A 23,134-nucleotide genomic window follows, 5' to 3' on the forward strand; every position below is an offset into this window, starting at 1 on the left:
TTGGAGAAGTGTTCGAACCAGGCCATGCCCGTGATGTTGCATGTTAAAAGTGTATGGGTTGGCCTGGTTTTGCTTCTGATTATTTCCCAAAAAGAGCCAGAATCTCGTTTGTAAGAAGCCTCTCTAAGTGCCTGCCAATACTGATCTTCCCAAAGTTTTTTGGCATTAAAGACGGTAACCTTATAGTCCTTCCTGGCCAGTTGGATCTCAGATGTAATCCTTGTTTTTAAGGCTGCAATTAGGGCAGATTTTTTCTTCCTGCACATTGGTGTATACCACCCATCGGTGGAAATGCGTTTAGTCATACCACTTGATGGGCCACCCTTACCCTCTATACGAAATAAATTGCCCAGCTTACTTATAGTATCTTGAAAAATCAAAGGGGCTTTATCTAAGTTTGTCTCAAGGTCGCTTAGTGGGGCCAGATCGGTTTGCACTTCCTTCATTATTGATCTAATTAAATCGATTTTTACATCATCTAGGCTCACATTATGCCATTTGAGGCGTCTCTCGCAATTGGCAGGACATACCTCATGGGTTTGCATGGTGCTAATTGCTGAAAGAGGCAGAGACCCATGTATGTCTTCCCACAATGATTTTATGCTAAGGAATAGCTGATTATGGTCGCTATCGTGTGAGGGGACTATTACCATATCTACCTCGTATGCCCAGAGATTAAGATAAAGAAGTATGTAGTCGATCCGAGATGAGTGGTTGGTCCTATTATAAGTGTGCATACATTGAAGGTCAGAAGATGTTCTACCATTTGTAGCCCTTAAGCCAAACTCAAGTGTCATAGTGTTTAGAAAGATGGCTGTTTTCGTCCATCTCTTTATGGGAGTTAGGGATAACAAGGGGATGCCTCTTTTGAAATCATCCCCAAAAAGATCAGGGAGGTCCAGTGAGGCAAGGGGCTCATAGCAACAGTTGAAATCACCGGCTATTAATATGTGTGATGTATGGTGGCACTTACGTAATTCGCCCTCTAGAAGTGGAAATACAGGGGATAGTGCAACATCATTAAGGCCCCTGGCATAAACATTGAAAATAACAATAGGCTTCCTTCCATGGGGACCCCCTAGGGTTAGGTTTAGGATGTCAGGGGAGATAGTACAGGCTTGCCTTACAGAGCACCCTATAGAGATGTTAACCCAGATCAGGAGACCTCCCGAAGGGCGACCTTATCCTGTTGGTGGTGAAATGGCCGGTATGAAGAAGGTGGTAAAACCGACCATATGGTGGGGCACTATGCTCCATGTCTCCTGGAAGATACAAATGGAATAAGGCGTTATTAAGGAATTCCAATCAGGTAGATCAAGTTTGCTGGAAAGACCAGCTACATTCCAGCTAAGCACCTTTAGGGTGGAAACAACGGTTGCTATGCCTTGCGTTGTAGTAGGACCAGGAGAGTTGGAGGAATCCCGTAGAGAGTTATAAGGTAAGGGCGGCAATGGGTCAGCTACATTCGAACTAAGCGCCTCTAGAGAGGAGGCATCGGAAACTGTGCCTTGCGTTGTAATAGGGCCGGGAGAGTTGAAAAGGTGCCGTAGAGAATTATGTGGTAAGGACGGCAATGGGCAGTTGCTAGCCTGATGAGTAGAGGTAGGCTGTAGGCTGCACTGCTGAATATTTTGAGGAAAATCATTGGTTAAGGTGGTGAGCATGATTGCTTCTTTGCTTTTTTGTGCTTCTGCAAAAGGGTAAATTCTATCCCCTAGAGAAAAAGATACGTGTCAATAGGAATCATAGCGCCCATAAGGGGCACAATACCTATTTTGAACGAAAGGGAAGTGGACATTTTCACGAGGAACCCAGTTACCCAAGAAGTGTTCAGCCTGAGGCAGGTGAAGAGGGGGGAAATGTGGATAATGAGAATACACGGGATCAGAATAGAAGTAACTTAAATCTGAGCATTCTATCCCGCTGTTGTTAGGGCCTGGATATCCTTTATTGCAAATTACCTACGTGAGGATCCCTGAAGTTTATAACAATACAGTCGCCAGTCGTTTGCTTTGGTCTATTCCCCACCCAAGCAACCCTCCTGACATGAAGAACATGGCCATCCAGATGCCTAGGGAGCGGCCTATTGTTGTTCAGCCAGTATGTCGTCTTGTTTTTGAGCTCAGTGAAGGATTCTGACTTGCCAGCCTTGAGGTGTGGAACACATGTTAGGACAGCAACAAAAGGCTGGCATTCAGGTGGAAGATTAATGTAGGGTAATTTGTCCACAGGGTCGCTAGCGGCACTGTTTAGGGAATCTTGGGCTGGGCTTATGTCAAGTGTTTTAGAGGGGTTCTGCGCGGATTTTGCTGCGCAAGCTGGTACTTCAAGTGTTGTGGAGCTGACATTTGAAGTAGTATCTAGCTTCTTCCCTTTGGGCAGAGAACCCAGTTGCGATGTGGATGCCGGGGACTTGATACCCAAAGGAAAGGTTCCATTATTTACCTCTGGACGTGGGGCCACATTTGTGTGTGATGAACCATTTTTAGGAACAGGGTCGGCATGATTAGTATGCTGAGGGTTGGTAGTTACACCGTTTTCTTGGACCATTTTTGAGTATAGCTTAATTAAAGATTTAAGAGAGAAAAAATTGTCGAGAGAAGACTGTTCGAACTTCTCAAGCCTCTCTGACAATATTCTCACTTTTTCCATCAGAGGTAATAAAAGGGAGTTAATAAGTAACTTAAGTTGATCAATGAACAAATGTTGGAAATCTGGAACCTCTAGCAGATCAGAAGACAGAGGGCACTGCTCAACAGTGTTAGCAGAAACTAAATTAGGGGTCTGTACAAGAGATGATCTTGACTTCTGGTGCTGGAATTGGGGAGAAACTATACGGCCAGCTCTCTTTCCAAGAGTATTGCGCAATTTCCCTTTACATTTCTGGGGAACTTTTGGTTGATCCTCTATTATTCCACTGCCCACCGTTTTGCTTTTATTTAAGGTAGGGTTCTGACCTGCTGGGTTAGGTGGCTCAGAAGAGTCGCAGGCTTCAGGAGAAGGTGATGTAATGTTAGTGGTGGGTTCAGGAACAACCAATGAGGTAGGAAAGAGGGGAGAATACGATAAATTAAACTGTGAATTTGAACAATGGGCTGTAGATCTCACAGGTGAGGCAGCCACAGTAGGTGACATATGTGGTGTGTGCCCCAATGGGGTTCCATCGAGTGTAATAATAATATTATCTAAGCCAGGGGATACAACAGAAGCAATATTTCCCAGTGAAGAACGTTTATCATTATGCAGACCAAGGGAAACACGTCGTTCAGTGAGGGCGATTTCTTTCTCAAGAACCGAGCAGGCACGAATTATAAAGTGATCTAAAGTGCCACTTATTGATGATGAACCTCCTAAAGCGCCTCCTCTACCTGACCGGGTCAACATAGCCATTTGCAGGTGGTGTGGTAGCAGTGTAGTGCGTGCAAGAAGACTAACAGTATATTGTGCAGTCAGTATATCAAGTTCATGACAGTCTACAGCGATTAGTCAACAAAGTGTCAAATTACCATCCAGGAGCAGGAACTCGACACTTAGGGGAATGGCCCTGCCCGGCCTCGAGCGGCCCCGGACGGCCACAGACGGTCCCGCCCTTGTCCCGGGCTTCTCCCGGCGCCGCCCGCGCGCGGTCCCGCGACGCGGAGAACGAGCTGGAAATTTGAACTCCTCCTGGCGGGAAGTCCGTGCTGGCGGTGGCGGCTTCCTGCCGCTAAGGCTCGTGGGGTTTGTAGTTCCTCCCAAGCTGCGGCCGCGCTGGTGGCAAGAATTGCGGCGGCAGGATGGCTCCTTCAATGGCGCCCAGGGGAGCTGCAGGGGATGTCAGCAAAGCAAGGTAAGGCAGGATCCTAATGGCTTGCGCTCTCCGTGGAACAAGCAAAGCGCCCGCTCTGCCAAGAACGAGCTGGAAATTTGAACTCCTCCTGGCGGGAAGTCCGTGCTGGCGGTGGCGGCTTCCTGCCGCTAAGGCTCGTGGGGTTTGTAGTTCCTCCCAAGCTGCGGCCGCGCGGGTGGCAAGAATTGCGGCGGCAGGATGGCTCCTTCAATGGCGCCCAGGGGAGCTGCAGGGGATGTCAGCAAAGCAAGGTAAGGCAGGATCCTAATGGCTTGCGCTCTCCGTGGAACAAGCAAAGCGCCCCAGGGTGGTGGTTTCTTGATCATACTCCATTGAAGTACTCTTCATTCCAGCAGAGATACTCCCTTTCCCCAATAATCATTGTCATTTTGTAATATCCAGCTTTCCCCAAATACTAGAGAGAACATCTTGCATACCAGACAAACGAATATCACTGCCAGTCAAACATACAAGTTAATCACATTGAACAGACAGCACTGGCTATCTGATGACTAATGGGCAGCACCACAGAAAAAGTGCAACACTAATAATGTAACTAACTCACAACACCTAGCCGCCAATCACTGTGACATGCAAATCAGCAGACACACATTCAAAGTGCGCTTTGTTTGGGCTGCCAAACAGCCTAGCGCATTAGGTGAGAGATGACTACTCCACCAGATGGCTGAAAGTCTCAAACCATGGGTCAAAGACGCGGATTGAAGAAAGCCAATGGATGAAAGGGACAGACCCAAAGTCTACTCTAAGCATATTGTTAGCAATAGTAAAGGTTGGCCTCTGTGCTGTCAAAAGGCAGAACCACAAAGGCAAGGGCCTAATTTGCGCCGGTGTTTGCACTTATTTGTAAACACCAGCACATATTTATGAGAATCCACCACATTGTGAGGAGGTGTGTGTAATTTTAAGCAACATTCATTAGTGAAGCATTATTGCTATTGGATATATGCAAAAAAAATGGAACTTTAAATAAAATTGGCAGTTTAAAGTGACGTGGCTTGCGCCAGCTGCCGTGGACCAGTAAGTACTTAATTGTTTACAAACTAAGCACTGAGCCTAAGGCCTTTGCCCATGTACTGTAGTTTGTAAACAGAGACAGGTCAGTTTGAGAGATTCGATAAAGTGGGTTAGGCCTCTAGAGCATGCCCCACTCCTGCCCTGCCATCCAGTTTTTCCAAGAGTAAACAAAACTCGGTTATACCTTTCAAGAATGATGCCCTCTACAGGTGCGTGTGCCACGGCCCTATGCTGATGCTGACCACAATTACACCCACTTGTCTGGGTGGGGGAGGGGTGAACTGTACACGTTTGTTTTGGGAAAGTAAACGATGCCTGGGGTGCTCTGGATAGCTCGATTATATCCGTGTTCTTCCTTCCTCTGGCTGCAGCCCTCCCGCCACCCAATCCTCTTCCTCGCCAGCAGCGGCAGGCAGGCCCTTTAAATCCACAGCCTCTTCCTGCGTCCACAGTATGGCTTTTGTACCCCGGCTTCCTTCACAGGCACCGCCGTGCCAGGCCTATCCGCCAGCGAACTGAAACGCACACAAAGTCGCTTGTAACAATTTGACTGCGAGGGCTGCAGAATGATTTTACCAACGCCCCGGTGGTCAAGCCGACTGCTGAGTCAGCGGCCAGGCCTGACTTCATCCCCCATGCTCATTCTGCTCAGCTGTGCTGTCATAAGGGTGCTGTGTTCCCCGGCCACAGTCCGAGCTTTGTTGGTTTTAGAAGGTCTGAATTAGCCCATAGTGACTTTTGAATGTTTGCAAAAAAGCCTCTCTAAGTGACCTTCCTCAGTACTTGCTATTTTGTGTGTCAAGAGATTAATTTACAGCATCTAAACACAGTGGCAGGCTGTGCAGCCAGCACAGATGCCTCATTCTTCGCTTTTAGGAACTGTGGCCAGAGAAAAGGAGGTGTTGATGATCGGCAAGTGCAGTACTTTTTTGGGGTTGTGTGTGGAAAATGCAGCTGAAAAACGTTGGCTGCCTACTACGAGCTTCTGCCCAGCAACAGTGGGCAATGCCCAATGAGTTGAGAGACCATTCGATGCGGTATACAGAGACCTAACATAGCTGCCACCTGTCTGTACTGTAAGAACTTTGAAAACAGCTGGGAACAATCTTTCATGACTACTAGACTTATTAAATACAAAAACGTAAAAACTGTCCAATCAACCCGAAATGCCCTTTTGTATTCTCGTGTGTATTTTCTTCTACACCCCAATTTGTAAAAACAAATTACAAAATGTACCAAAGCTTCTATTTAACCTATAGAAGCCAATCCACCGAAATGTAAAGCAGATGGAAACAAAGTCACACAGTGATCCGAACACACAGAGTTGTATTTCACTATAAGTTATGAGTAAGATAGCATGGCATAGTATGGTTTATTGCCTCCCACTGAAAACAGACTCCTCACATCAACAATCCCATGTTTACATGGTCAGTGCTCTGCTGCTTTGCATGTAGCTTCGAGCTTTACAAATCACGACAAGCGTATGTGACCATCACTCACAAGACCCTGGATCCAGGCGCCAGGAGGTTGACATTTAGCAAATGATTCAATTCACCCAGCTCAATAGTTAAACTAATCATTAGAGATTTTTTTTTCAAGCCAAAGAGGACATTATTTGATGGTGGGGCGACTAAATGACCTTGTTCATGAGGCGGGTGTGCAGCGGACATCTCTGTAGATGCAATAGTCGGCTGCGTCCCTTTTTCCAATGCCTGTGGCTCTGAGAGCTCCAGGTCTAGCCGCCCAAGACTACTGACACAAAATACTTGAACCGCACAAGACTGGGTATCACCATGAGCCACCGAGCCAAGGAAGGTTGGCTAGAGAGCAACACAGGCTTCAACAATTTTACCAACCAGTGTTACCCTATTGACACAAAGTTTGCTCAATTCCAACCTGCTACCTGATTGGCACAGGGTAAGTATCTCTACGCTAATGAATTAAGAAATCCTGAATGAACCCACCTTCTGATATTCTTTGCTGTCCTGGCCAGATGTTTTCAAAATGCAGAAATATGCAAAGAGAGACATTTGCTATTCATTACCATTGTTGAAGGAGGGGACTTCGCCTCTTGTGAGTCATGGCCTCGCCCCAAACTCAACAATGATCTTAAACAGCTTATTACACTCAGCGCATCGACAAGATACTTAACAAGTAATCAAATAGAACTATACAGAGTACAGGTAATGGCTAACTGTGTAATATGGTCCAATATTGCATGAGCGGTCCTGGGGACACTCTGCCTTGTGGTTTATAAATGCCACCAGAATCCCCTTATGGCAAAATAGGACCATATAACCCATGTGGTACATTAGGTAGTTTGTATACCACATAATTATTTTGTATTAGTACGCTTGGAAGACTTTTTGCCTTCAAATGACAGCTAATAATGGACACAGATTGGAATTAAAATGTTTAGATTTTGTTTACCTTTCATTTATATATTTTTAATAAAACAATGGTGAGGGCCAGGGGATTTATGCGGTTCTTTTGCTACAGCGATTAACTCGCAATTATGGATGTTCCTCATTTGCCACAGAATTTCCAGATTTCACAAAGCATGTTGTTTGAAACTCAAACAAATGGAATAACACTGCCAGAGAATATGCACTAACATTGCGTTGGTTTGCTGCATAATTTAGATAACCTTGCTGCATAATTTGCTCCTCCAAGTCACATAACTCCAGTTCCCCGGACAATGGTAAAGCTCTGCAGCATGGTTTGTGAGCTGTGATTATGAAAGCAATTATTTCACAGGGGGCTGTGACATAAGGGTTTTCATAACACTGCATTTCGTTCAATAAAACACCCAAACATGTCTTTCCTGAATTGTACACAGATGGAGCTTTGTGTGGTGGAATAAATCAGCAAATATACCTTCGTTCTGTGCTGCTTTCTTCTCTGTGGTCGAAGCCGGGGGGAGGGGATGGGTTATATATATATATATATATATATATATATATATATATATATATATATATATATATATACATACATACATACATACACATACACACACACACACACACACACACACACACACACACACACACACACACACTCCAATTTCTTGTACTGCACACCATTCCTTTTTGTGGAAAACAGACGATACGGACCCACATTCGTAGAGCTATAGTTTATTTTGGTTTAACGCCCAGCACCACACACACACATATATATATATATATATAAAAGGTCCTATGGGAAAATGCATGGGGAAAACGCGTTTTGGGACCCCCCTTTTTTCTCGGCCCCCGCTTGACGGAACACTGAAATTTTCAGGATAGGAGCGGACCGGAGCTGGCCAAAAGTTTGGAAAATTTCACGAAGATTCGTCAATCGGCCCCAACGTTATTTCAAATAGAATGTTGCGGATTTCCTATGGAAAATAGGTACTAACTATATCTATCTACTGGCGACCGCCAGTAGGATATATATATATATATATATTCACTGAAAAAACCATAGGTTTCACACATGTTATAGTTAGCGGAAATTTTACTGATAAAAAACCAATGAAATTCCCCCGTTATAGTTAGTGCAGGCAACTATAACTCACGCGACCGCAATCCTCTGCTGATGCTAATACTGCATTTAGACACTTATTTGCCCATGTCTTCTTCCATACATTTTTAGCTATACATATATTACAAATATTTTTTTTTCATAAAGACACATATGTCATCAGCAGAAGATTGCGGTCGCGTGAGTTATAGTTGCCTGCACTAACTATAACGGGGGAATTTCATTGGTTTTTTATCAGTAAAATTTCCGCTAACTATAACATGTGTGAAACCTATGATTTTTTCAGTGAATTTGCAAGGTTTTTTAAATGCTAATTCCTAACTATAACGTGTGTGAAACCTATGGTTTTTTCAGTGAATTTGTACGTTTTTTTAAATGCTAAGTTACTTTACGCCATTCGTGGCGTGCGCGCCCACTTAACGCAGTTCGTTCCGTGCGCGCACGGTGCGCTTCGCGCACCGTGCGCGCACAGTGAGCACGCGGTGCGCTTCGCGCACCGCGCGCCCACTTTACGCAGTTAGTGCCGTGCACGCACGGTGGGCACGCGGTGCGATGACAAAGCAAGAAAGCACGTCAACAAATCTGTTTCTGCTTTCCTCCGTGACTATGGTATGGGTGCCATTTACCACAACAACTTGCGTTATGACATGCAAGACATTTATAGAGGAGATGGTGTGCACTTCAATGATGAAGGGAACAGAGTCTTCCTCTTGAACCTTAGACTCTGCATCGGTACTTACTTGTAGGTACCACTAAAAAATCATTTCATAAACACAACGGCTCTTTTTAGAGCCCCCTAATATCTAAACACTTAAATCTGATTTTCATTTTTTTTTCTTTTTTTTCTACCGTACGCTTACCGTAAGCTTACCGTACGCGTACCCCGTGATTTTTTTTAAAATCAATAAATGTTTTCTTTGTACTTTACAGTCCTTCTTTGACCCCCTCACAAATGTAAGGGGGTCTGTAACTCTCCTCATTGCCCCCTTTTCTTGTTTTCACTCTTTTTTTTCTGAGTGAAATACACAAAATGGCGGCCGCCGCTTCCTGGTTTCGGCCGATTCGAATGTTTACTAAGATCTAAGAGCCAATCAGAATCGCGCTCGCGCACGCCACCGTACGCTTACGGTAAGCATACGGTAAGCGTACCGTAAGCGGGCTCAGATATATATATATTGATTTAAAGGCTATTTTCTCAGAATCTACTGAACAGATTTACACCAAACCTACAAAAGGCACTTCCTTGACCTAGGGACTACCTCTCTGCCAAATTTCGAGTAATTCTGTTCAGCCGTTCGGGCAGTAGCTCGTTCTAAAGGTCCTATGGAAAAATGCATGGGGAAAACGCGTTTTGGGACCCCCCTTTTATCTCAGCCCCCGCTTGACGGATCCCCCCGAGACTTTCAGGGTAGGAGCGGAGCGTAGCGCCCCACCTATTTTGAGAAATTCGCGAGGATTCATCGACCGGCGCCAAAGTTATTCAAAATAGAATGTTGAGGTTTTCCTATGGAAAAGGGGTCCTAACTATAACTACCTACTGGCGACCGCCAGTAGGTAATATATATATATATACACACACACACACATATATATACACACCAAACGCACACACATACATCTATACATATGTACACAGACACATATATGTACACACTCACATCCACACACTTAGTGTAAGCCCTTCCAGTAATCATTCACAGTAGTACACTACTTGTAGCCAGAGTGCCCTTTCAAACATGCACTTCCGCCTTCTTGCTGGTCTTCCAAAGCTGGATGGCCCAGGGGTCAACTCAATTAGTTGCTAACCATAAATCCCTCTGTCAACATGGGAGTTTAAAACTAGCATCTGAAATTAATAGAGTGCGTCCTTTAACTGCCTATTGCTTTTATTAAATGCTTCCTCGTGGCCATGCTGGTGCTTTCCTATGATCCAGTGCGTTCCCCGACCCTTGACCCCAGGGCAGTGAGCAGAATTCAGCTGCTCTCTGCACAGAAAGGGTTTTGTTAACACAGAAAGATTGATTTTTACAAACCAGACCTTTGCCTGCATCTGCGAGAGGCAGATAGCGGGAGGGCACCTTTATCAGTCACGCGACTGTTAGGTTTGCAAGTTAGCCATTGGTCCAACCTATTTAGGCAAGTGCTATCCGAGGAATCCAAAAGATTACAAAAAGTCTTTATTTAGTGTATGCATTTAAGCACAAATGTTCAATGTTTCCTTTTTTGACTTTTGCAGTTGCTCCCGTCCTACATGGAAGCCAAGAGTCTCAAAAAGCATTCTGATGCATAAAACAGATTTTTTTTAAAACAGTAATGCAGCTTTCATGGGTAGCGTTATGTCGCCATGGTCACAGAGGACAGACAGCCACTGTGGCATTGAGAGGTGCAAAAGATCTAACACACACCTTTCCACAACTACAATCACAATGGGCTGCTGAGTTTACTCGGGCAGGTGACTGGTCACTGAACTCAGCAAGGGGTAGGTTAGAGATATAGTTATATAGGGCAGGGGTCAGGAGTACAAACTCCTTCGACTGACTCTTGATCCATGGGCAATTCGTGTAGGCAGGTGGAAAATTGGAACCTTCATCTGTATCAATTTATATTTTATCTAGGCCCAGGTGTCCTGGTCTGGGGGAGGGGTTCCACAGTAGATTGTGAGGTTTTAGGGGCCATTAGGAAGGTGGGAGTGGGTGCCGTATGGAGCAGGGTGGGGAGGTCAGGGCAGTCCTAAGCATGCTGTGTGCATTAGGGAGGGAAGACGCGGTCAAACGCAGGGTTTTGGGGCAGGGCTGCTATCCAAAGACCCAACAAAATCAGGACCTACCAGTGGGAGACGTCTCGCCATCAGCGTTCTCCATGCTGAGAAGAGCTGAGAGTAATGATGCCGCTTTATTCCAAAAAGGAGGATCCTGGGAGTGGCAGCGGAGCTGAAGGCAAAGAGGCGGGGAAGTGGGAGGGGCCAGAGTGGGCCTCCCTTATCATAGGGCGATCAAAACACAATCCCAGCACAAGGGGCCGGGCAGAGGTTGCACTCAGCACCTCAGTTAGCTATGACTCCATTATACCAGCAAGAAGAGAGGAAACGGATGTATGTGGCCCCTCCGACAGTGCAGGAACAAGATTTTTCAAATGGCCCATTTAAAAAAAAACTGCATTATAGTTGTATGATGTGGTGTGGGTGAGTGCTCATCGAAGTGCGAGTAGGAGTGGAGCGCAATATTAATTGCATGATGAGTTAGTGTGGGATTATGTTATGTTATACGATTTATTCCACAGAGATCACCAAATACCCCTAAGGGCAAAGATTCCCAACAATGACATGGCAACAGGCAGAGCCCGCAGGGCCGAATAGGTGTCAGAACAGAGATTTTTCTTCCCCAAAAAGGCACAAAGCAAACTACTAGACGCCGAACAGCCAAGCATTTAGAGCTTTAATGAATTGAACTAGAAAGGGGACGAACAGGAAGCTCATTCCACAGTTTTGCTGCGCAACTGGGAAAAGCCTCGCCTCCTGTACAGCATCGAGGACGCACAGTGTATCAGAGGAGCGCAGCAGACAAGAGGGAGTGAACCTCTTGAATTTATTAGCCAGATTGACTGGTCCAATTCCATGAGCTGCTGTGAGTACGAGGCAGAGCGATTTGAACTTCCCTCACTTTTCAGCTGGAAGCCAGTGAAGATGTTTTAGGGTCTCTGAAGGAGATGACCAACAAGGAGGGTCCAACATCATCTTGGCTGCCACATTCTTAATGCCTTGCAATTTCCTTCACCGTCCTGCGTCCGCCCAAAATATATGGAATTGCAGTAATTCAAGGGCTGAGATTATTCACTTGGATCACCACCAGATGGCCCTGCATGGATTATGAGGATGAGAGCAATGAAATGGAAGAGGGAGAGATTCAGGAGAGTGTGGCGATTGGTGAAGGGGAGTGGACACAATGGAAGCATAAATGGGGGGGGGGGGCTTTGGGGCAGTTCATTGTCAAAGGAGGTTTGGTGCATTGAATGTGTCAAGTGCAGACACGAGTAGGAAGCAGTCAGAACACCTTATGGAGAGAAGATGTTTGTTGGAAGGGAGGGGATGAGGATTGGAAGGAAGTGGGAAAAGAACTGTACAACAAGGGACGGGGAAGTGGTGGTCTGACTGGAAGGTGGCGGTGTCTCGGGAGCGAGGGGAGACAAAAATAGGTTAGTGTTGAAGGAATCATAGAAACCAGGCAAGTGGCAATGGCATTAGAGTCAAGGGGTGCTGATAAGGCAGTAGGGTCAGATCCAACATCAGGAGGCAAGAGCAATAAGGATGGTAGTGATGGAGAAATCAGCGGACTAGAAAGGAAAAGAAGGAAAGTAAGAGTATGAAAAGGACTGGGATGGGGGAAAGAAGAGTGAAGTAGCAGAGGTTGCCATACATGGTAATAACAATGCCCTTGGGGGCTGATTTTTCTACCAGTATGAAGGAGAAAATATGGCGGAAAGAATTTGTGGTTGTCAACAAGTTATTACGCAGGAGGACCCAAGCAAGCGAGGGATCAAATGAAGAGGAATGGGATCTAGCCAAGCGTCCCAGTAAAGATCAAGAGATGGACATCAACATTTTAAATGTATGCTAGAGTGCACTGCAAGCGTTACACTGATTGAGCACAGTTGGAATTTAGGGATTAGCGTGGTATAGATAAGATGAGAATTTGAGGGCACATTTGAGCGTCAATACAGAGAAGCCCCGGGGAAGGTTGACTCTGAATTGTGATTGCGTGAATGGCCCCGCCAGCCCGTTCTGCTGTTACAGGCATGAATGTTCTGTCTCTGTGGGGTGAGACACCTGCTTACAAAATGTTTTGAACAGGTGGCGGGCGGAGGGAGCAGTGGAGAGCGTCCAGAGGTAGGGGACAACAGACTCCGGCTTCTCACAAAGACCCCTACACTGGCTCAGCTTGATAGGATGTTGGTTTGGTGGGTTGGGTGGCGTGTTGTCCAGCAATCCTGAAGGTTATTTCAGTGAGGGACTTGGGCTGGGATATCAAGGCCCTTGGCAGCATCGTTGGTCAGACAACTTGAGATCAGCAAAGGAGATGAAATCAATGGTGAAGAAAAAATTGAGAAATTAGGTGCAAGAAGGGAGAATTGAAGGCCAGTTTTTTGGCCTTTATCTGAGTTGATGGTGTCCCTTATAGAGGTGGTTAGAAAATAAACACAATGGGATATAGCTTGATTTACCACTTACATGGCCTGAGGGGTCATCTATGAACAACTACATTGCTCCCGACGATGCCACGGAGGATGATGCACTTAAATTGTTGAGGAAATGTGGACAATGTGCAGAGTGGTCAGAGTCGGCAGAATGTTCAATAGAATGCTGAGCTTTGCCACGTCGGGATGGTTTTACTGCTTAATTTGGTGTGAATGACAGGTGCTCTAATGGGAGATCTGAGCGTGTGGTAGTATTTTCTGGAAAATATCAAGAGAAAGCGTATTTTTTGCAGATGGGATAAATTAGCATGTGCAGATGTCTACGCATGCAGGAGCTCTTGGCTCGTTCTGGGAACGGCAATGGGGTGCGGAACAAGTGCCATGACATTGTGGGAAGCAAGGCAGAATTATCACTTCCTTAAAATATTTCCATTCATGGCTGCTCTGGTGGTGTGGGGTGCGAGGCCGGCAAACAGAAAAGTGATGCTCAAGTGGACAACATGGAGTGATGGAGCTAGAGAACTGACAGGAGGCGAAGGAAATGAGGAGTTTACAGCTCTTGAGGACGCTTATGATAGGCTGTCTACAATACAATATGTTTTTTTTTTTTTTTTTAGAACAAAGCATGTCACAAGCATGAACTACGACATTGCTGATGCTTTCTTGTTTGAGGTGGCAGGGTTTTGATGTTTGGCCTCAGAAACGAAAGGGAAGAAGACAGAGTTGCTTGCCACAGGACACTTGATCACTGGGGTATGAGCGTACAGGAACTTGTTGAACAAACTTTATCAGCAACTACTGGACTGTCCTATTTGCCGTCTTGAAGGGAGTTTCAGGAATGTGGAGATGGAAGAGAGAAAATGGCAGAGAGGGCATAGAGCCGCGTAATGAGGATTCAATGCTTTTTGCATTAACTTTAATTAACAGAGGATTATCAGTGTTTAATATTGCCGGGAAATTGTCAGGTTTGTTGTTTTATGGGAAGTTATTTAGGGGGTTATGACCAGTTGCTTAGCGAACTGGTAAGGAGGAATAGGCCACGTCCATCACCACCCCCTTTTGTACCGCTTTGTTCGCCATAAGTTGGCAGGGTATGCTCAGACGTGAGTCCCTTGCTCACTTTACCACTGGATTCAAGCAAGCCTGGCTGAAGACGGCTGAAATGCCAGAAACCGGTCCTAGGAAGCTTGTTTTCGGTCCAGGGAAGGTATGGCTTGGCAGTTCGGGCTGGACTGTTCCCATGAGGCACAGGGTCAGGCTGATTTGCATATGGCCATGTCTGAACTGGGGTGGCAGAGTGGGCTAAAGAACGGTGATGGATTAAACCCAGATCTGTTGACTGGGTGTGAGTGTTTGATTGGTTCTGATGCTCCGTCCATCACCACCCCCTTTTGTACCACGTTACATGTATCACATGCCATTATAATGACCGCATTGTTACATTGCATATCGTTGTAACGACTTGCTGTAGGGGGGAGTGCTGGATTTTGGAATAGTATAATTTACTATTCCAACTCTAGTCTGTGCTACAGTAGGGAAGGTATTGGATTTTAAATCCAACACCTTATGCCCCCTACAGCAAGTGGTTGTAATAGCATGCGATGTATCGCATGCGTTGTAAACGATGTTTCCCGGTAAGGAGAGCACCAGTGAGTTGGTAAAAGGGAATGAAAAGAAATCTAGGTGGCAGGAAACTATTACATCACACTTGATGAGGTTGCTGGGGGCATTACATTTTTGCTGCTATTACAATTTTAAAGTTGACATGTTTAATTGCGCGTTTCGTTTGTCTAAGTTGCCGGGCTCAAAGAACAGACCAGGGGTGAAAACACAGGAGATAGTGATGGAGAATACAGTTTTGAAAATCTAGTTACGGCAATCCAAAACAGATCAGAAGGGGTAGGGGCTGGGTTTTATTGCAACCTGGGCTGGTCACAGAGACATGCCAAATTGTGGCATGGAACGTAAAGTTACATTTCCAGATTGTGTTGGAGAGAGGGTGTTCAGCTATGCTGACAGTAGGAGAATGAATGGGGGCGGTCGATTGGGCTTTGTTGAGAAAATCATTAGTGTCCTTGGGATTGAATGAGGAGGGATTTGGCACACGTTCTTTCCAGATAAGTGCAGCATCTGAGGCAGTGAAGTTGGGTCGGCAGGCTGAAGAAAGAGAATTTGAAGATGGTGGCTAAGATGTTGTGAGGGACACATAATGGGGGAGAGGAGGTTTGGCCATTTGGAAGGGCGGGAATATTTGGTTGTGTTATTTATGTTCTGTTCTAGGTTCCACACAAGGCCCAGCATCAGAAAAATAAATTGTGAAATGATATTGGTGGGCATTCCTTGGTATGGGGGGCCACATGGTTTGCTGATACCCGTCCAAAATGGTGGATCGTTGGGGCTCTCAAATAGTAAACATGAGGTATATTGGTGAGGCATGGACGGGATAAGGTAGGGGTAGCTGAGGAAGTTGCCGGCAGAACTGTTCGTGGGCAAAGGATGCTTGGATTGATTTAAAGTACATCTGGGAGAACATTATGGCGTTCAGTCGTCCAGCCTCTCTTTGCTGAAGAACATGAAAGAGGACCTGGTAAGGTTGGAGATGCAATGGGCTAGCAGATGCATGGTATGGACATAATTTGTTCTGAGAAGGGTATGGAATGGTAATCTCAAGTAAACTGCCATGGACAAAGCGAGAGGCAAATTAAATACAGAAATAAGTCTTTAGCACAGGGTTAAAATTGCAATCACAAAAGAATATTAAGGAGTAAGATCCCACTTTATATCGCTCAGATGGAGTGCATCGGTCCCTTTTTGGAAATGCACATTATTTAATGGACTTGCAGGAACTGGTTGCACAGTTTGTTGGTTGAGAGGTTGTGGTACTGAGCATTACAGTGAGCCAGCAGTATTTAGTGTCTTTGGTGACTGGGGTGGCAGGAAAACACCTTACCTGGGCATTCCTGGTTGGTGGTAGTTGCTGGGGTGGGGGGCTGGTGAATCACTGGTGAGCATATCCACCCCTGGGGTGTAGGTGGAGCACAGACTGTGGGCTGGGCAAGAGGCGCTGGGGAGCTGGGGCAGGTTAAGGTGGGAGGTAGCGTTGAGAGGTTGGTAACTTGATTGAGCGATGTGGCTGCGGAAAAGAATGGCTGTGAGATGAAAACTCCAAGTGTTGCATGTGAGTGAGTTCTTGGAGATTCTGTGGCATTTTTGGGGAGGTTGAAGGGCGGGGGATGGTACTTTGTTACTAATAATGTGGCCTTTTTCACTACGCGGAGGTCATGGGTTCATGTAACATTTCGCCCACACAGAGGGACCATCAAAATATTCAATGTCAGCTTCTCACTATAAACTCCTGGCCATGCCCTACCTCAACCTCCCCCCACTGCCCCCCCCAAAAAATAAAACAACAACAAAAAAATCAGCCTCAGCACCTTTGGTTCAAATTCATCACTATTGGCATGTTAACTTTATTCAGCACCAACACTTTGGAAAGCACATCCCACCTAGCCACTACAAGACAGCATATCCTTCCATCTACAGATGTGTTTCTTTTCATATGTCGTTTGATACCCAGTCAAGCATATGTTGGCGTCAGCGCACTTCTAAAGTTCAATGTATAGCAGCTTCTTTGCCGCGCTCTCATCTCTGAAGAACATGGTGGCTTTTCTAATCCCCATCCAGAGGGCGTAGTGAGAAGCCACACCACTGAGGCAACCACTCAAGCCTACACGCACATCTGCAGCTAACCAGATCCCTGTGGCTCCCTTTCTTTAGTACCCAAGAGCAACAGGGCATACGTTACAGGTAAGCCACAGGATGCACAAAGTTTCTCCCGCAAGAGAAAGTTATTTCAGTTTTATATTACCACCACACCGGTACTAATGGCAAGAGAGACCATACACGGAGATAGGGGCTCATGAATCTTGGGCGCAAGCCTCTGGAATTATCCAACCTGGACCTACAGAACACGGAAGACGACCAACTTCTTCTGAAGAACTTTAAAGAGGATTGCCATTATGTTGCCCAGCCTAAAAACTCCATCATGTTCACGAAAGTTTCCGAACTGGACGAAAAACATAAGTTCAGCACATATCAAGGAAAACATTTTTTGTGGAATGCATACTCTGCAGTAAAAAAGGACTGCCCATAAAAAAAGAGGTGCTTCAACTATGCATGAAAATTAGGAATCTATATGAACAAAACAGCTTGAGCCTATAATGTGGCGTATGAACATTTGCAAGCTCTCTCAAGTTTAGCTAAAACTGCGGTGCCAGATAAATGCTCACCTTTTTAAGATGCAAGCAAGGACTGTCACACTGTCTTATGACTCGACAAGCAAAGTAATTAATAGCAGCTTATTTATTGTCAGGGGCAATTCACATTCAAGTGTAAGCATCACAGAAATAAACGCAATGCTGTTATTTGTGACTACAATAAACACGGTTTCCGACGGATGATTGGTTAAAATCAATTTACACATAAAGTCAGCAAAACAATTTCACATAAGAAATGAAATTTAAAAAAAAAGAACAGAAATCTGATTGTCTTTTTTTTTACTTTTTATTGCATTTTTACGCAAACCAGACCGGTACATTCAAAGTCAGGCCACTGTAAGAAATGTCCCCTCCAATACATATATACAGTATCATGATGCCATTCATCCCGTGGTGGGATAGGGATCCACGTAGAAAATATGTTTGTCTTTTTTAACCATATGCTGTACAGTGTTGGTCGGAATCTACCTTTGCAATGCAATAATTCACTTAACAAAGAAGCACTGGTATTAAATGAACAGATCCGCACGGCCTCAGTGGGCTATGCGGTTTCTCCTTCATAAACCAAGGTGTCCACTAACAGGAGAAGGTTTTGTGCAAAAATGAAGATTTATCACAGCTATCACCATATATAAAGGCACAAATCTCTGATGCACAATCAACTCTGGCTTTCTACATCAGCTCGGAAGAGCCGCCATTTTGGTTTAACATACGGTTACAACAGAAGATAATCAAAGATCTTACCTGTGCATAGTCTTTTTCAATTGCAGACTTCTTCTGGCTAAACGTCCTATAAAACAAAGAAATATAAAGTTTAGAAAAAGATATGATCATGCCCTATTTTTAAAATATGTAAAAACAACAATGGTAGGGCTCAAACTGTGTCAGCCATCCAATGTTGTTTGCATTTGAGCTTCCTGGACAGTGCATTGTGGGTATGTGGTACAAGAGAAAGAATATGATCCGCTTATGGAGCTAGACTGTCACAAATTTCCATTTTAAAATTTTTAAAAATTAATACTGACTGGGGCTCTGAAGATGAGCCCATCTGAGAATTGACGTGGTCAGGAACAAAGCCTAATTTTACATTTTTTCAATTCCATCTCAACACCTCAGGAGAAGAATAACGCAGTCGCTAAGCCTGTGACCCTCCGGCAATCCATTTATAATTACTTTTGCAAGAACCGTACAAATGTATCAATAGTACGCAATTATTCTTCAATAAAAATAACAAAGGGATGAGGGATCGACTAGATGAATTTCATGCAAGGGTAATAACTTGTCATATTTTTAGCCATTATTACATTAATAATTAAAAAGGAAAAGGATAAAAGGAAGAAAGGGCTGTACTGGGTCTTTTCCAGCGCATTAAGTATTTTAAATAAAAAGAATTAATAAACAAAAGCATATATACTCCAAAATTTAATTCGCCATTCGCACAAAATAATGTCTTGAAGTCAATGAAAAAATAGTACAAAAATAGGGCTCTGACATTAATTACTCCGATTAATCATCAGAGATTAATCTCAAAATGTCTAAAGACCCTGAGATTAACATGTGGGCCCGCTCCAGCCACCTGCTCCTCACTCCACAACATTGATTGCACTGGAGGTCAGTGGCACAGTAATGCTTGAACTAAGGCCCAGTGCTCCCTGCATGCATGGAGTGACTCTGTTCGCTGGAAAAAAAAACAGCAGTGGTTTTACTTTGTTATTAATGCCATAATACAAGTTAACAATGGAAGAATGGGGCGGCCGTGGTTTTGTATTGAACGCATCCGAGGCCTGGAACTCTCTTCCCCTTGTTATCCAATCTCAGCCTAATCTTTCAGCCTTCAGGAAGGCTCTCAAGACACGGCTTTTTACTTTACATTCATTTCTACCCACCACAGTTTGCTCAGGTTGCTCACTCAGCTAGCGCCAAGACGCCTTATTGGTATTTGGGCGCTTTATAAAATCTATTTAACATTACATGAACCAACGAGTAATCAAAATAATGATCAGAGTTCTTTTTTTAAAAACATGAAGCCGTGAGGCACAACTTATCAATGAACTGGTATTTAATGCAGTAGGTAGAACAAAAGTAATCTGGAGGGCGCAGAGTAACACAACGAAACAGTGAGTGAAGATGTGCATAGACAGAGAAAGGCCAACACGGTGTTCAGTAGCTTCAGTAAAATAAATCTAAGCGCTTTCAGTCTCAGCTAAAAAAAATGCATTAACCTCATCTTCTCCTTTAGGCTAGCAGCAGATGAGCCCTGGTCATGATTAATCAACGAAAAACTTTACGGTGGATGAAATGGTTGAGACGGTGAAACCTCATATTCTAGCAGGCGACCCGGAGAATCTAAACTGCAAGTGAATCAGTTAGCGTTAAAGTGCAAAAAACAAGCCTCCAAAGTAGGGCCCATGAAGACACCGACTTACACAGACTGCATTAGGTTTATACTGTGACATTATATGTGATGCTCCAGACTCCTGCTTAGGCAGGCAGACGTTTCTTTGCCTTGTACGTTTTTCTGAGAACCTCCCCCTTCTCCATCTGCCAACATCAGGCCTAAAAATCCCATTGGCTGCTGACTGCCCTGTCCTCCTTTTGCTCTCATAATAATAATAAAAGAAAACATAAATAAGCGAGAAATCCCCCCCTTCCCCATCAATAACTATTAATTTCTCTTTCATGGATATCATTATTTATCTAAATTCTAGACACTGAAGTGTTTACATTCCCGAACAAAATGGACCAATTATTACAATTGTAAGCATAGAATGTTAGGACTTCCTCGCCACAAATGCGAAGTGAAGCTCTGTGCAGACTGAGTTACCACAAGAATGAAAGGCTTGCCTGTGAGGTAGCCAGGAATCCAAGGATTGGGTTCCCTATTTGCAAGAAGACTCACTGAGCAACAAAGGGCATTTTGAACATTTTTAAGTTGGGATGGGACGAGGTTGCCCTTCGTGTATGCATCTAGGACAGAATGGGGGAGATCTATTTTCATTGTGTGTTAAAAAATAAAAAAGGCGGATATGCATGTCATATTGCGCCAAGAGAATTCAATGAAATCAAATGTGACATTTCTGTGTATCTGAATTCTCTGTGAATAATCTTACATACATATCTAAATATCTATCTAGATAGATAGATAGATAGATAGATAGACAGACAGACAGACAGATATGTAGATCATAGCTTATAGAGACTTCCTGATGATGGCTCACTAAATGCATGAAAATATGCCTCCGGATGACATGGTTATCTTCTTCCAAATTTCCTACCTATCAACCAACTACATTCAACTGATGACTTCAAGAAGATGGCTCAAGTCCCTCATAGGACAGGGGGCCATTCTGCTTACCAGGAAATCTTTTAAAGGTGTGAGTGGGTCAGCGGGCTGCACCGCTCATGCAAACCCAAGCTCTATCCTGACTGCTATTAAATGAGATCCGTAAGGCCAAGACCATTTCTCTGGCAGGGCGGTCCGAGGTGTTCCTTCTGTCACAACCCAACTGTATACTGAGAAGCATGTCTAGTTCTTTGACAAAACTTAATGAAATAATTCAAGAGTCCCAGCAGAGCAGAGCTACTGGAGCTACTTTCCCGGCAGCACCGCCATGTTTCCCAGTGCTACTCTCTAGGCAGACCTACGGTTTTCTCCCAGTGCTACTCTCTAGGCAGACCTACGGTTTTCTCCCAGTGCTACTCTCTAGGCAGAACCATGGTTTCCCCCCAGTGCTATTCTGAAGGCAGACCTACGGTTTTCTCCCAGTGCTACTCTCTAGGCAGACCTACGGTTTTCTCCCAGTGCTACTCTCTAGGCAGACCTATGGTTTTCTCCCAGTGCTACTCTCTAGGCAAACCTACGGTTTTCTCCCAGTGCTACTCTCTAGGCAGACCTATGGTTTTCTCCCAGTGCTACTCTCTAGGCAGACCTATGGTTTTCTCCCAGTGCTACTCTCTAGGCAGACGTACGGTTTTCCACGTTGCTATTCTCCAGGAAGATTTAGATTTTTGCACATGCTACTCTCCAGGGAGCACTTTGGGCTTGCCTAGTGCTATTTAGCAGTATTATGGTTTTCCTCAAATGCTCCTCTCCAGGCTGAACTATGGGTTTCTCCCAGTGCTACTCTCTAGGCAGACCTATGGTTTTCTCCCAGTGCTACTCTCTAGGCAGACCTACGGTTTTCTCCCAGTGCTACTCTCTAGGCAGACCTATGGTTTTCTCCCAGTGCTACTCTCTAGGCAGACCTATGGTTTTCTCCCAGTGCTACTCTCTAGGCAGACCTATGGTTTTCTCCCAGTGCTACTCTCTAGGCAGACGTACGGTTTTCCACGTTGCTATTCTCCAGGAAGATATAATTTTCGCACATGCTACTCTCCAGGGAGCACTTTGGGCTTGCCTAGTGCTATTTAGCAGTATTATGGTTTTCCTCAAATGCTCCTCTCCAGGCTGAACTATGGGTTTCTCCCAGTGCTACTCTCTAGGCAGACCTATGGTTTTCTCATGTGCTACTCTGACTTTCCCCAGTGCAATGGTCCAGAGAGAACGTATGCGTTCCCGTGGGCTACTCTCCATCGAGAACGATGGCGTTCCCCAGTGCTAGTCTGCAAGCAGAACTATGGTTTTCCAGATGCTGCTCTCCTGGCAAAAATATGGCGTCCCCAGGTCCTCCTCTCCAGGGAGAAATGTGACTTTCCCCGGTGTACTCTCCAGACTGAACGTTGGTGTTTCCCAGTGGTGCTCTCCAAGCAGAACTATTGTTTTCTCAAGTGCTACTCTCAAGGTAGAACTATGGTTTCCCCAGTGCTACTCTCCAGTGAGAACTTTGGTGTGTCTCAATGCTACTCCCCGAACATATCTTCGGATTCCCCAAGGGCTGCACTGCTCTGCAGGCAGAATTATGGTTTTCCTTACTGCTACTCTGCGGGTAATAGGTACACAGTGCTACACTGAGTATTCACTGCTATATCACAGTGTCTCAAACTCTAGCCTTCAAACTGAGACTTCAGGCTCTGGCCTGGGAAAAATCTCAAGCAAGCTAGACTCAAGCGGCCAAGCAAAGCTTTGTATCTTAATGTGCAGGAAAGATTTTAAAAGTTCACAAAATAGTTACACTGAACCTTTTATGCTCTTCGGTAGTAATCCAATAATTCCTTTCGCTCGCTTCCGCTTTGGAGGTAGTGTTAGCAGCTGTTCCAATGTTAGGCCAGGGAAGGAACTGGAAAATATTTGGAGTGGGAATAATTACAGGCATGATTACCTACTACTTTAATTTTTTTA

The 23,134-nt window shown here is 44.8% G+C and overlaps 1 protein-coding gene across 4 annotated transcripts in view; it reads right to left on the reverse strand.

Annotated features, from left to right (window-relative positions):
• The window catches only part of FCHSD2 (FCH and double SH3 domains 2), a 490,271-nt gene that overhangs the window by 356,370 nt on the left and 110,767 nt on the right, over positions 1-23,134 (reverse strand). For all 4 annotated transcript variants that reach the window (XM_085623302.1, XM_085623300.1, XM_085623301.1 and 1 more), the window contains exon 3: positions 18,601-18,646. In XM_085623302.1, the coding sequence (XP_085479428.1) occupies positions 18,601-18,646 (46 nt within the window). The remainder of the gene's footprint in view (positions 1-18,600; positions 18,647-23,134) is intronic.

This window comes from Triturus cristatus, chromosome 8, assembly GCF_964204655.1.
Source record: "Triturus cristatus chromosome 8, aTriCri1.1, whole genome shotgun sequence".
NCBI lineage: Eukaryota > Metazoa > Chordata > Amphibia > Caudata > Salamandridae > Triturus > Triturus cristatus.